This window comes from Eumetopias jubatus, unplaced genomic scaffold (genome assembly GCF_037043125.1).
Source record: "Eumetopias jubatus isolate StellerSeaLion01/CBP00866 unplaced genomic scaffold, mEumJub1_p1.0 scaffold_4, whole genome shotgun sequence".
In the NCBI taxonomy this organism is placed as follows: Eukaryota; Metazoa; Chordata; class Mammalia; order Carnivora; family Otariidae; genus Eumetopias; species Eumetopias jubatus.
The window spans coordinates 106,630,463-106,643,942 of NW_028274810.1; the positions used below are offsets into that span (position 1 = coordinate 106,630,463).

Here is a 13,480-nt window from a genome sequence, read left to right on the forward strand (position 1 = left end):
CTTACCCTGTTCATCTCCCCAGCCTGGGATCAGGAGAGAGGCTACGCTCCAGCCCCAGAGGTGGTCTTAGCCAGCAGGGACAGGGGTGGGGGTGCGGAGCAGGGCCTGAGGGAGGGACCCAGGGGAAGGCATGTGTGTGCCTCTCTGGGGCAAGTCATGGCACATCAAAGCCTGTGGGCCTGTTTCTGCCTGCCTGGCCTCTGTCTCCCAGGAGGGAGGCCAAGCCAGGAGCCCTGGCAGTTGGCAGGAGGAAAGGTGCTGGGGCAGGGGCTGTTCCCAGCCCGCACGGTGTCCCTTCAAGTTGCTGGGTAAACAGTGCCGAGGTGGCCCTCAGCCTGGCCCAGGAGGCTGCACTGCTCTCCCTACCCCATGGCTGCAGTCTCAGCGTTCTAGCCCTCTGGAAGCAGACAGCCCCACCTCCACGCTTTCCGAAGGCCTCCATGAGAGGGCTACGAGGCTGTGGCTTGCCCAGGAACCACAGGGAGAGGACCCCCAGCTGGAGGACGGAGCCTCAGGGTGGACTCCCCCTAGGGGCAACTAGGGGTTAAACCCTTCAGAAGGCTAAGTGGTAGTCTGGTCCCCTGGGGAGATGGGGGGTGCGGTTCATATTGGCCTGGGGACACATGGGCTGGGGATGGCCAGGGACCTCCAGTACCCATGAGGGATTCCTGTTCTTCCCAGATGGACTCCAGGAGCTCCCAGCCAGGGGAGCAAGACATGACAGAGGCAGGGGCTGAGCAGGAGCTTCGGTGGGTGGAGCTGGGCTCAGAGGAGGCTCTGGAAGCCAGGACCGAGAGCCCCAGTGCCCCGCAAGCCTGGGGGCTCCTGCTGCAAGCTGTGTGGAGGGGTCACCTGGGCCTGGCAACAAAGCTACTGCGTCAAGGGGCCAGTGTGGAGGAGAGGTGAGCCCCAGGGCTGGACCAAGAATCTTCACTAGGGTGGAGTTGGCAGGGGTCCTTTCTCTGGGCAGGGCAGCAAGGGCCCCCCTATCGGCGCTCCTGCCCTCATCCATGCCACCCTTGCTGCCCACAGGGACCACAGGGGCAGGACCCCGCTCCGCCTGGCCATACTGCGCGGCCACGTGCCCCTGGTGCGTCTCCTGCTGCGGCGCGGGGCCGCGGTGGGGGCTGCCGACCGCGCGGGGCGCACACCCCTCCACGAGGCCGCCTGGCATGGACACTCGCGGGTGGCCGAGCTCCTTCTGCGGCGTGGGGCCCCAGCGGCGGCGCGCTCGGGGGCCGGCCTCACGCCGCTGCACTGGGCCGCACGCTGCTGGCCGGGCACCTGCTGGGCACGCCGGGACCAGGTCCCTCGGCGGCGGATGCGCGCGGCTGGACGGCGGTGCACTGGGCGGCCGCGGGCGGCCGGCTGCCGGTGCTGGAACTGCTGGCGGCGGATGGCGCGGGCCTGGACGGCGCCCTGATGGTGGCAGCCGCGGCCGGGCGCACGGCGGCGCTACGCCTCCTCCTGGCTCGCGGGGCGCGGGTGGACGCCCGGGACAGCATGGGGACCACGGCGCTCGGCGTAGCGGCGAGCCTGGGCCGCAGGCAGGCACGTCCGGCCTGGCCTCGGGGAGGGAGCGGACAGGTGGGCCCCTTGGACGGGTGGAGCGAGACTGGTGGGTGGGAGAGTGGCTGGGAGGGGCCGGCTGCTAGGGGCCCCTGGACCGTGTCTCCCGTTTGTAACCTCTCTTGGAAGGCCGGTGAGGATGCGTGGCCGGGCGTTCGGACTTTATCCTGGTGACGGGCAGCAACAAATACACTGCGAGCACCAGGGCTGTCCTTGAGCCCAGCGAGCCCCTAGGCATGGGAAGGGAGGCTGCGGGCTGCTTAGTCTTGGATTTTACCTGAGGACGTTTAGGACAAGTGGTTGTCTTGGAATGGAGACCCGCCCGCCCCCCGTCCCGGCCCCGGGTGGCAGAGGTGCGGGCTCATTTTTACCCCACGAGGAAGCACCACTGAGAAAGAGGCTGTTGGGTGGGGGAGACCAGCCTCCGTCCTCTCCCTCCTTCCTCTCCTAGGACATGGAGGTGCTGCTTGACCATGGGGCAGACCCCAGCCTCAAGGACAGGCACAGTCGCTCTGCACTCCACAGGGCTGCTGCTGGGGGACATCTACCTGCTGTCCAGCGGCTAGCAGCCTGGGAAGCAACGGTGGATGCTCGAGACTCATTGGGCCTCACACCCCTACACCATGCTGCTCGGGGAGGCCACGCAGAGGTCGCCGGCCACCTCCTAGACAGGGGAGCGCAGGTCAATGCTGCTGGATGGCTCCACAAGACCCCCCTTCACCTTGCCACAGAGCATGGCCATGGCCCCACCGCAGAGCTTTTGCTGAGCCGAGGGGCTAGCCTCACCCTGAGGACACAATGGGGTGAAGCGGTCCAGGACCTGGTGTCCGAGGGGGTCTGCCCCAGGTACTGCCCACCCTTTGCTGAGAGCAGGAGTGGGAGGGGCACATAGCCCCAGAGGCCCTGAGCTGGACAGAAGTCTTCGGGCTTCCATAGCCTTCAGAGTGTGCCAGGCTCCTCTCTTCTGGACTGAGGCGAGGGCAGCTGAGAGGTTCGCAGAAGAGAAGGGGGCAGTGGTCTGAGCTCCAGTAATGGACCTGGGCCTGCCCCACTGCCCCCTGGGGGCACATCACCCCTGCAGCTCCAGCCTTCTCCACACTCTTTAGCAGAGAGACTAAGTCGTGGCAACAGATTTGACTAAAACCTGACAGTCTCCCCTGTGTCCGCTGTGGGGTTGTCACCCTCAGCTGCTCTTGCTGTACATGGGGATGTTCTTCCTGTGTTTTATTATACCCAGGATTTGTCTGTTGGCATCCATTTATCACAGGGCCAAACTCATGGCCACAGTTGTTTACATCTCCCCTGTGATCCAGGGCCCGCTCTCAGAACTGCTGTCTCATCTCTCACACACCCAGATGATATTCCCCCTGTCCTGAATTATCCAGGGTCAGGTACCAGACAACTAGGGACAGGCCCTATGCACCAAGGACCACGGGGATTCTCAGATAAACCAATCCTGAACTGTTTCCCTTGCCCTGCCTTGTCTTTCCTGTGGGAACCCCAATAAAGGCTCTGGCCCGAGCTTTCCACTCCTCCCTGCTTCTGCCTCCAGAGAACACTGGTGCCTCTCCCTGGGGCTCTGTAAGGCATGGCATGTCCTCTCCTCTCAGGAAATGCAGGTGGTAAGAAACGTCCTCTCCATGATGTCAGCCTGTCCCTGTCATCACTCAGCCAGCTCCGTAAGTTAAAACTCCTGTGGCACAACTGAAACAGAGGAACAGTTGTTTCTGACGACCCACCTCTGGATCCTCATAGAAAATCATCACTATTATTCAATTTAAAACTGTAGTTTTTCTCAGAGAACAGCTTTATGGGACAGATTTCATTTTTCAAAAGTGCGAGTTGTGCCAAATTAGCTCCTCAGCCCATGGGCCATGGAAATGCTTGGATTTACATCCAGGGTAACAGGAAGCCTTGAGGGAGTTTGTGTGACTGTGACATGGTCTGATCTGCTCAGGAACCTGCCAAATACACAGCGGATTGCACCTGGGGAAGGGAGGTACAGGGAAACCAGTGAGATGGTGGTACCATAGCAGCAGGGGTTGGGATAAGCAGGCAGAATCGGGCTGACTCTGTGTGCAGAGTTCTTTGGACTTGCTGACGGTCGGACATGGGAGGCCAGGGAGAGAGGGAGAACAGGGACCCCTAGTGAGACCTAGACCTGAGCTGGGGGGTGGGTGTTAGACCTTTTATTCCATGGGGAGAGCAGACACACAGGGGATGAGATGGGGGGAAAGGTGAAGGCTGGAGTGACATCTTTGGGATCCCCAGTGAGAATGGTCTTCAAAGGTGCCGGATGGCCCTACACCAGCTGGTCAGCACAGCCTGTGGGCTCTACCTTCAGAGCATACCCAGCACCCAGCTGCCTCTCACCTCCTCCACTGGGTCTACCATGGTCCAAGCCACTCAGCTTTGCCTGGAATGTAATGTTGCTACAGCCAAGCCAGCTTCCAGCCTAACTGGTCTCCCTGCTTAAGCCCTTGCCTCTCTGCAGTCTTCCCAAAACAGCAGCTATAAGCTTATTTAATAAGTTGGATGGTGCTACCCTCCCGCTCAAAATGCCCCCAATGACTCACTTCATGAAAGCGAAAACCAAATGTGGGATATTGTATTGTTCAGATGCCCCAGTGACCTCACCCAGCTCACATGCTCTTTCTACAATGTCCTCCTGTGAAAATTAATAACAGAAAGCCTCACTAAAATGTAGTTGGGAGGTTTGGGGTGGGGGTGGGGGGTGGGGGGCGCTCAGGCCCTACCACTCCTCATCAACTGCTGACCCAACAAGAACAGAAGGACCCTGCACGTGGATGTTACTTCGCTACCGCAGCAGGAAGAAGAAAGGCTTTCCTTATCTGCCCCAGCAACAGTTTAGCCTAAGAGACAGCCACAACTTAGCCAATGAGACACAGTCTCAACTTAGCCAATGAGACTGTCACAATTTAGCCAATGAGAGACAGCCACACCTTGGGGAGGGGCGCCTGGGTGGCTCAGTCAGTTAAGCGTCTGCCTTTGGCTCAGGTCATGTTGCAGGGTCCTGGGATCGAGTCCTGCAGGGAGCCTACCTTTCCCTCTACCCCAAACCCCTGCCTGTGATCTGTCTCTCCCTTAAATAAAAATATAAATAAATAAATAAATAAATAAAATTAATAAAAGAGAGAGAAGACAGCCACAATTTAGCCAATGAGAGGTCACTATATTTCAAACTCAGTTTACTCCAGTGAACTTTTTGTTTGCAACGGCCCCTCCCAATTCCGTTTTCTTTTATAAAAGATCCTCCTTTAGTTGTTCTCCCAGTATTGCAGTAGCTTGCTTGTCCTGGATTGCAATTCTCTTTTCTTTTTCTTTCTTTTTTTTTTTTTAAGATTTTATTTATTTGACAGAGACACAGCGAGAGAGGGAACACAAGCAGGGGGGTTGGGAGAGGGAGAAGCAGGCTTCCCGCGGAGCAGGGAGCCCGATGCGGGGCTCGATCCCAGGACCCTGGGATCATGACCTGAGCCGAAGGCAGATGCTTAACGGCTGAGCCACCCAGGTGCCCCTCTTCTTTTTTCAAATAAACCTATTTTTGGCTGGTAAAACAACTGGCCTTTTTTTTTTTTTTTAAGATTTTATTTACTTATTTTACACAAAGAGAGCACAAGCATGGGGGAGCGGCAGGCAGAGGGAGGGGGAGAAGCAGGCTCCCCGCTGAGCAGTGAGAACGACTCAGGGCTCAATCCCAGGACCCTGAGATCATGACCTGAGCTGAAGACAAACACTTAACCGATTGAGCCCAGGCGCCCCTGGCAGTTTAATTTTTAATGTTAACACTCCCATCTAGAACTAGAGTCCATGTTTCTGCCTCTTGACACGGCTGAACTTCTGTGACTATCTGTGCTGCTGAAATGATGCTGTGTGGCTCTCCAGGGTAAGCCAGGAAGGCGCAATAAGGCATCCGTATCACCTTGCCCTTCAGCCACCATGTAGGGAATGACTTCCCTGAAGCCACCATGCTGAGGAAGCCTGAACGCAGCATGGTAACCAGAACATCAAAGCCTCACGTGACCAAGGGCCTGCACGTCCTCACCAATTCCCATCTCTGGCCTCTGACTTGCTCACTGAGGTTCAGGGGCCCACGGGACTCTCGTCTGCCTCACCCCCACCACACTGGCCTTTTCGCTGTTCTTGACCAGCCCAGGTGTGCTCCTGCTTCTAGTCCTTTGCACTTGCTGACCCCTCTGCCTGCTGTACTATCCCCACAGGTATCTGCCTGCCTCGGTCACTTTCTTCTTTACTCAACACTCCCTCAGTGCATGCTCTAACACTATCTAAAATTGCACCCCCCAAAAGAGAAAGCTCTTCTTTAAGTAGAATACCAATGAGTATGGGAAGAATGATGGGGTTAGAAAATCAACAATGAATGAATGCAAATTTGATGAGAAACAGGGATATTTATGTTGTCTCAAAGTGTGTGGCCATGGCGGGGTGCTGCTTAGGTACCTCTTCCAGATCGCACTTGCCATTCAGGTTCAGGTCCACTGCAACATCTCTCAGCGGACGGTATGCTTCTCCTGGTGGCTCCAGACACAGGCTGAGCATGGCAAAGCTACTGGGGTCTCCCCTTTCCGCCCAGTACAAGGCATCTCTAAAAGCAATCTTTGCTCAGAACTACTGGGTGAGCTGACATGTTGTCTGATCTGCATCCTATCTGAGGCCCTCCCTGTCTGATCCCGCTTCCTTTTTTTTTTTTTTTTTTAAGATTTTATTTATTTGACAGAGAGAGAGAGAGAGAACAAGGAGGGGGAATGGCGGAGGGAGAGGGAGAAGCAGGCTCCCTGCAGGGAGCCTGACACAGAGCTCGATGCCAGGACCCTGAGATCATAACCAGAGTCAAAGGCAGGCGCTTAACCTACTGAACCACCTGGACATCACTGCTTCCTCCCTCTAAACAAGACACCTCTGTACTCCTACCTCTATCTCAGCGTTGGCTTACAGAAACCCCTGTAATGAGTTACAAAGTATGTCTTTATAAGCTACTTATTACTTACAAGCATAAAAACAGTGGCGAAACCTGGTAAAGAAAACCTTAACCAAGTGGTCAAAGCTGACAGCACCCATGTTGGGATAAGCTGCCATCCTGATTGACAAAGACACAATATAATTTCTGTTAGTATTCTACCAAAAACGTATAACCTGATTCTAATAATGAGGAAACATCAGACAAACTCAAATTCAGACATCCTACAAAATAACCTGTACTCTTCAAGAAATCCAGAGTCAAGAAAGTCAAGAAAGATAAAGAGAAGCTAAGGATTAAACTAAAAATTAGAACTAAATGCAGTGCATGATCCTGGACAGGGAAAAGAGCAATAAAATACATTCAACAGGGGTGCCTGGCTAGCTCAATCCGTGGAGTGTGTGATCCTTTTATTTATATTTTATTATTTATCTTTAGATTTTATTTATTTGGGAAAGAGTGAGCGAGATTGAGAGAGCATGAGCAGGGTGGGGGGGAAGGGGCAGAAGGAAGGAGATAAGCAGACTCCCTGCTGAGCTTAACCAACTGAACCACCCAGGCGCCCCTATTTATTCATTTTATTTTATTTTTTATTTTTATTTATTTTTTTTAAAGATTTTATTTGACAGAGAGAGACACGGCGAGAGAGGGAACGCAAGCAGGGGGAGTGGTAGAGAGAGAAGCGGGCTCCCTGATGCCGGTCTCGATCCCCCCGCTGAGCAGGGAGCCCGATGTGGGGCTCGATCCCAGGACCCTGGGATCATGACCCGAGCCCAAGGCAGACGCCCAACAACTGAGCCACCCAGGTGCCCCACCTATTTATTTATTTTAAAGAGAGAGAGAGAGCCCATAAGCGGAGAGGCAGAGGGAGAGGGAGAGAGAATCCTCAAGCAGACTGCACACTGAGCGCAGAGCCCCACAGAGGGCTGGATCTCACAACATCAAGTTCGGGACCTAAGCCCAAACCAAGAGTTGGACACTTAACTGACTGTGCCACCCAGGTGCCCTGTATGGCCCCTGTGTGGAGCCCATGAAAAAAAAAAAAGGAAGAACATTTAACAAAGTTGGAATATAGACTATAGCTTAGATAACAGCATTAATGTTAAGCTTCCCAATTTTGATAGTTTAACTATGGTTTGCATGAGCATGTCCTTGTTCTTAGGAAATATATAGTTAAGTATTTAAATATCTGCAACTTCTTTGCAGATAGTTCAGAAAACAAAAACAAAAACACCCCAAACCCTACTATTGAGTTTATAAACATTACAGGAAGAATAATTTAAAAAATGTAAAGGGCACCTGGGTGGCTCAGTCGGTTAAACATCTGCCTTCAGCTCAGGTCATGATCTCAGGGTCCTGGGATGGAGTCCCACATCGGGCTCCCTGCTTGGTGGGAAGCCTACTTCTCCCTCTGCCTGCAGCTCCCCCAGCTTGTGCTCTCTCTGTCAAATACAGAAATAAAATCTTTTAAAAAAATGTAAACAGTTGGTGCTATTGGGTAAAGTGCATTGGGGAGTTCCATGAAGTAGTCTCGCAACTTTTCTGTAATTAAAAAGTCACAAAGAAAGTGCACTCTCCCATTCTGCCCCCCACTTCGTTATTTTTCATTATAATGGTAATATAGCGGTAAGGTGGTAAAACACATAAAATTTACCATTTGATATTTCCATTCTGTCTAACTGCTGCCGTTTTGACCATTTTAAAGCGCACAGTTCGATGGTGTTTGGCATCTTCACAACGTTAGGCAGCCCTCAGCAGTATCCTGTTGCAGAATCTCCATCACCCCCAGAGGACACCCGTGCCCACCGGCAGCCCGCCCCGCCGGCTGCCCTCTGCGGACCTGCGGACCCCGGGCATCTCGGACGAACGGAACCGCTAGTGTTTACTTTCTCCACGGTACCTACCGCGCCTGACCCGCTACACTCTCCAGACTGGGAGCCCCACCCCCGCAAGTGCAGCCAGCCGCCGGAAACGGCGCTCCGCCTCGGGCCAGCAGCGCACAGAACCGCACCGCAAGGCTCCCTTCGCCCCGGAAGTCCCCGCCTGGCCGCTGACCCGGAAGCGCTTGGGCGCCGCCACCGCTTCCGCTGGAGGCGGTGCGGCGCGGCGCGTGCGCGGCTGAGCGGAGAAGCCGGCTCGCGGGCGCCATGGTCTTCCTCTCCGCGCAGCTGTGGCTGCGGAGCCGCCTCACGGACCGCTACTGGCGGGTCCAGGAGGTGCTGCAGCATGCGCGGGTGAGTCGGCCGCGCACGCCCCGCGTCCCCCCGCGTCTCCTCCCGGCTCGGAGCGCGCAGGCGGGGCGTGGAGCCTGCGGGCCGCGCTGACAACCCTCCTTTCGCGTTTCTTGACCCAGCACTTCCGGGGAAGGAAGAATCGGTGCTACAAGCTGGCGGTGAGAGCTGTGACCAGAGCGCTTGTGAAATGCACAAAAGCGCGAAGGCTGAAGAAGAGGAACATGAGGACAGTAAGCGCGGCCCCGGGGAGGCTGGGCTCGGCCGGCCACTCCCACCCCACCCCTTCCCCTGGGCCCCAGGGGGGCCGCTCGGTCCTGACCCTCTCCGCCCCCCATCTCGGGGGACGGCTTCTCCATCCTCGGCACCACCCTCGGTTCTCTTGGTTCTCTCTCACTTCTCACGTGCGAAGCCCCCGGCGAATTCGGCCTGCTCCAAGACGGAGTCTGGGGTACCCAGGATCTCTCCGGGGCCGGTGGCAGAGCCTCCTCGCCAGGCCCCAGCTTCCACCGCTCTGCTCTCTGCTGCGCACGTCTCTCTTCGGCTTGAAGCCCTGCGGTGGCTTCCCTTCACGCCCTTAATGAAAGCCGACCGCAGCCCGACCCGGCTGCTGAGACCTTGTCTCTGGCCACTCCCCCTCGGCCCCCGGCTTCCATCTGCGCCGGGAAGAAGCCAAGCCTGCTTCCGCGCGCTCCTGGCACTTGCGGCTTCTGCGTTCTCGGGTCACGCCTCACTGTCCTGCGCTGGATGTCCCTTCTCGTGCGCTTAGCCACCAATATACCACGTGCTTGACTTGGTTGGTTGGTTGTTGCTCCCCGCCCCCGACGTAAGTTTTGGGAGGGATCTCTCCGCTCTGTTGAAGGCCGTAACCTCCGGCCTGCGTCAGTAACACTTTGTAAATATTGGCTGAACGTTTAAGGAAGAGGGGAGAATTCTGATCCTTTAGAGTCAGAAATCCTTAACTGTTGGTCAGGGTCACGCATGATAAACTGTCCCTGTGCACGATGGTCTCGTGTGCAGGAGTGACCTCTGCATCCCAGCTCTGTTCTTTATGCCTTTCATTTACTCAGAATGCTAGAGGTGAGGCTGCGTCCTATGACCCTGCAGGGATCGGGTCAGTCCACACGTGTATGGGAAGACTTGTGAGCAGTGTCTGGTAGCACACATGTGTTTGCTGCTAATGGGAGCAGAGGATCTCAAAGTGGGGTGGGGTCCCTGTACAGCTTCTGCCTCATCTAAGATCTTGTTAGCAATGCAGATTCTCAGGCCCCAGCACACCTACTGAATCAGAAACTCTGGGGGCAGGGGCGAGAAATATAACAAACCTCTACATAATTCTCATGCGTGTTCAAAGTTTAGAACCACTGAGGTAAAGGAAGAAAATGCACTTGAGTACTGTCTTAACATTGAGTAAAGGATGGCTTAAGAATCCAAACCCTTATTTTTAAGATTCTAAGTAATCTCTACACTCAATGTGGGGTTTGAATGCACAACCTTGAGATTGAGAGTTGCATGCTCTACCAACTGAGCCAGTCAGGCGCCCCATAATCCACCCCCTTGTCTAACAGACCAGATCTATTCAGAAGATTCCATATCACTCTGACAGATCATTCTGGATCTAACCACTAGCCTTGGTTTCCCTACAGTTTTCAGACCTTTTGCTGTGCCTGGAACTCACCCTGCTACTCCTTGCCAGGAAGGTTCTCCTGATGCCTCCCCTCCCCTCCAGCCCTGCTCTTCCCTCAAGACTGTTTTACCTCCACCTCCATGAAGCTTCCACCTCAAGTTTTTCATCCCCATCTGGTAGCACTGATCTCAGTGGCTGTTGTAATTCATCCACATGGATCCTTTCTGCACTGAGCTGTGCCTGCCACAGACTCTTCTGCTCACCTTTGTATTCTCAAGGCCTAAAAACGTGTATTGAATTGATGCTTTACAGCGTGTGACTTAACTACTTATTTTTAAAAGATTTTATTTATTTGACAGAGACAGTGAGAGCAGGAACACAAGCAGGGGGAGTGGGAGAGGAAGAAGCAGGGGGAGTGGGAGAGGGAGAAGCAGGTTTCCCGCCAAGCAGGGAGCCCGCCTGATGTGGGATGCGGGGCTCGATCCCAGGACCCTGGGATCATGACCTGAGCCAAAGGCAGACGCTTAACGACTGAGCCATCCAGGCGCCCCTTAACTACTTATTTACAAGGAAGCTGGCATTTGAATGAAGAGCATCAAGTTTTGCTAATTGACTGTACTGCACGCCAGTGTGCCTGAAGAGAAATCACTGATTTTTCTATTTACTTGTGCAAAAAGAGTTTAATTTGACTTTTAGTTGACTCAGAACCTTGGTTGGTAGGTGGGGACACAATGCACTAGTTCTTAAGCATTTCAATGTTTTCTTATTTCAGCTCTGGATTAATCGAATTACAGCTGCCTCCCAGGAACACGGCCTGAAGTACCCAGCATTCATGGTCAATTTAATTAAGGTATGGTTGAGGATGTGGTTCTGTTGAGATGTTGAAATCTACAGTGATCCAGCTGACGTCAGCCAGTACAATGGGCAGTGGAGTGTTGGCTCCCTGACATGTTCTCAAGGTGGAGTTCTGGCAGGTTCAGGGACCCATCACAATTGCTTTGCCTTGGAAATAGGGCAGCTGATACCAGGACATGAGCCCTTGTGTTTCCCCATCAAGAGAAAAGGGGCAGAAAACTTGCCTTTAACTTTAAAGTGTAATTTCAAGGTTTTGCACTGAAAGATTTCTGATGAGGTAGCAGATGAAGTTGAAACTCATAATCAAACAGCACGGGGACTGTCTTGGACAGGAGAGATTAAGCATGTGTCACAAAATCTTAGTTAATTGTTGAATCTAGTGTTTATGCTAATCTCTCTGTGTGCATTTCAGTTTTTTCTTCAAAAGGGGAGTGGGTGTTGTGCTTCTAGCTTGTACCAGATCCTGTGTTTGGTACTTTGCAAGTATCCTCATGCATGACATTGCCATTTTACTGATGAGCCTCAGGCTCAGAAGAGCAAACCTTGGCCAAGACACACAAGGCCCAGGTAGTAGAGCGGGAACCACCCCTGCATAGTTGTGGTTAACACGCAGGGATCATCTTACTTTACTTTTGCTTTTCAAATTCTTCAGTTTTTGGAAGTCACATGCAGTTTACCTTGATAGATGATCTGGTTTCGCTCCCTTGTGGGAATTGAGAACACCTTTTGTTCCTTACTCTGTTCCTTACTCTGCCTGCATCTCATACTTTGCTGTGTCGCATTTCATTGTTTGTAGAAGGGGAATTGTGATTTTCTCTCCGAAGCTGACTTAAAGGGTTACCCCAGGCCAGCAGTCGTAGTTCTGTCTGGGTAATGATCAATTGTTGACCCTAACAATATTGTTAGTTCCATGGCTGGCACCAGGACCAGATGCCAACATCCTTGCTCATGTGACATCACCTCTTGCAGGGATGCCTTCCCCTTGTGCACATTTATCCTCCAGCATCCTGCTTGGATACATTCGCCACACGCTTTCCACCTCCCCAAAGGTGAGGGCATGAGACTGAGGGCAGAGACTGCCCTGGAGCCATGCAATGTGTTCAGTAGAGGAGATGCTTCCCCCCGACTCAAACCATAGGATTCTTGGCTGCATCCAGTCTTGCCGCTTTTCACTGAAACATATTTCTGATTCTGACACGGGCTCTGATTTTCTTCCCAGTGCCAGGTGGAGCTCAACAGGAAAGTACTTGCGGATCTAGCCATCTATGAACCAAAGACTTTTAAATCTTTGGCTGCTTTGGCCAAAAGGAGGCGACAGGAAGGATTTGCTGCTGCCCTCGGGGATGGGAAAGAGCCCGAAGGCATATTTTCCAGAGTGGTGCAGGATCACTGAGGGGGATTCCAACACTGCCTGCCCTTTGCATCTGAGTATCTTAGGAAAAGGGTTTTTTTTCCCTCCGATGATCACAGTAGTAAAAATAGGGTCTAACAATTATTTGTCAACACTGTGTGTTCAACAGTTATTAATTTGCGTTTTAGTAACAGGTTTAAGAGGCCCCCTTTTCCCTCACTGGGACAGATCTAGAAATCTTACAGACTGTACAAATAAAGCTCATGTGGTGTTCAGCATTTTGAGTTGTGTTCTCTGGCATAAGCACACATGCCTTGGGTGCCCTGTCGGAGGTGGGGAGAGACTGCTAGGGTGAGGGGCAGCTGAGCATGATGTTCTGTAGCTGGGGGAGTTTGAGCCAGATCTCTGTGAACTCTGACCTTGGCTCCCCACTCAGGGCTGTGCTGGTAGCCTGTCCAGAACCCAAAGCCTCCCAACCACATCTGGCCCTGCCTATGCTTGACTTAGTCTTCTACCCTCCTAGCCTTCCCCTGGTCTCCACCTTCCAGCAGGGACTCCGTTGCTCAACTTTTTGGCCAGTCTGAGTGCCACTTCCAATTTCTCTGCTTTCTGCCTCACTCCCCAGGCCAGTAAGAGCAGCAAGCTGGGTGGCTCTCCTGGTTCCAGTCTCACCTTAGTGCTCACAGGTGACCATCACATCACCTGTGGGGAGATCTGAACGTAAGGGTTTTGGGTCCCTTTTCCAGATACTCTACTTCATTAAGTATAGAATCAAGTCCAAGAACAATTTCCCAACATACTCACAGCAGCTCTAACTCTGCAACTCCCTTATGTCCATCCATCTCTGCCCG

At 53.5% G+C, this 13,480-nt stretch overlaps 2 protein-coding genes across 2 annotated transcripts; both read left to right on the plus strand.

Moving 5' to 3' along the window:
* Positions 1–657: 657 nt before the first annotated feature.
* ANKRD65 (ankyrin repeat domain 65) lies at positions 658–8,444 on the plus strand. Its single transcript, XM_028108290.2, is given in 6 exon segments — positions 658–902; positions 1,033–1,259; positions 1,262–1,551; positions 2,021–2,415; positions 6,045–6,108; positions 8,355–8,444. Coding segments are annotated over 6 exon segments (1,311 nt in total).
* A 223-nt stretch (positions 8,445–8,667) lies between these two features.
* On the plus strand, positions 8,668–12,907 carry MRPL20 (mitochondrial ribosomal protein L20). The gene is made up of 4 exons (XM_028108566.2): positions 8,668–8,799; positions 8,919–9,029; positions 11,196–11,273; positions 12,498–12,907. Exons 1-4 carry the CDS (start codon positions 8,713–8,715, stop codon positions 12,669–12,671), a joined length of 450 nt encoding a protein of 149 aa, XP_027964367.1. The 5' UTR covers positions 8,668–8,712; the 3' UTR covers positions 12,672–12,907.
* The last annotated feature ends 573 nt before the right edge of the window (positions 12,908–13,480 follow it).

Bases quoted from the DNA above. Each gene is read 5' to 3' on its own strand.
- MRPL20 (XM_028108566.2), top strand. From the start codon at position 8,713: ATGGTCTTCCTCTCCGCGCAGCTGTGGCTGCGGAGCCGCCTCACGGAC. The intron at 9,030-11,195 runs GTAAGCGCGGCC...TTCTTATTTCAG, and splicing joins AGAAGAGGAACATGAGGACA to CTCTGGATTAATCGAATTAC. The intron at 11,274-12,497 runs GTATGGTTGAGG...TTTTCTTCCCAG, and splicing joins TCATGGTCAATTTAATTAAG to TGCCAGGTGGAGCTCAACAG.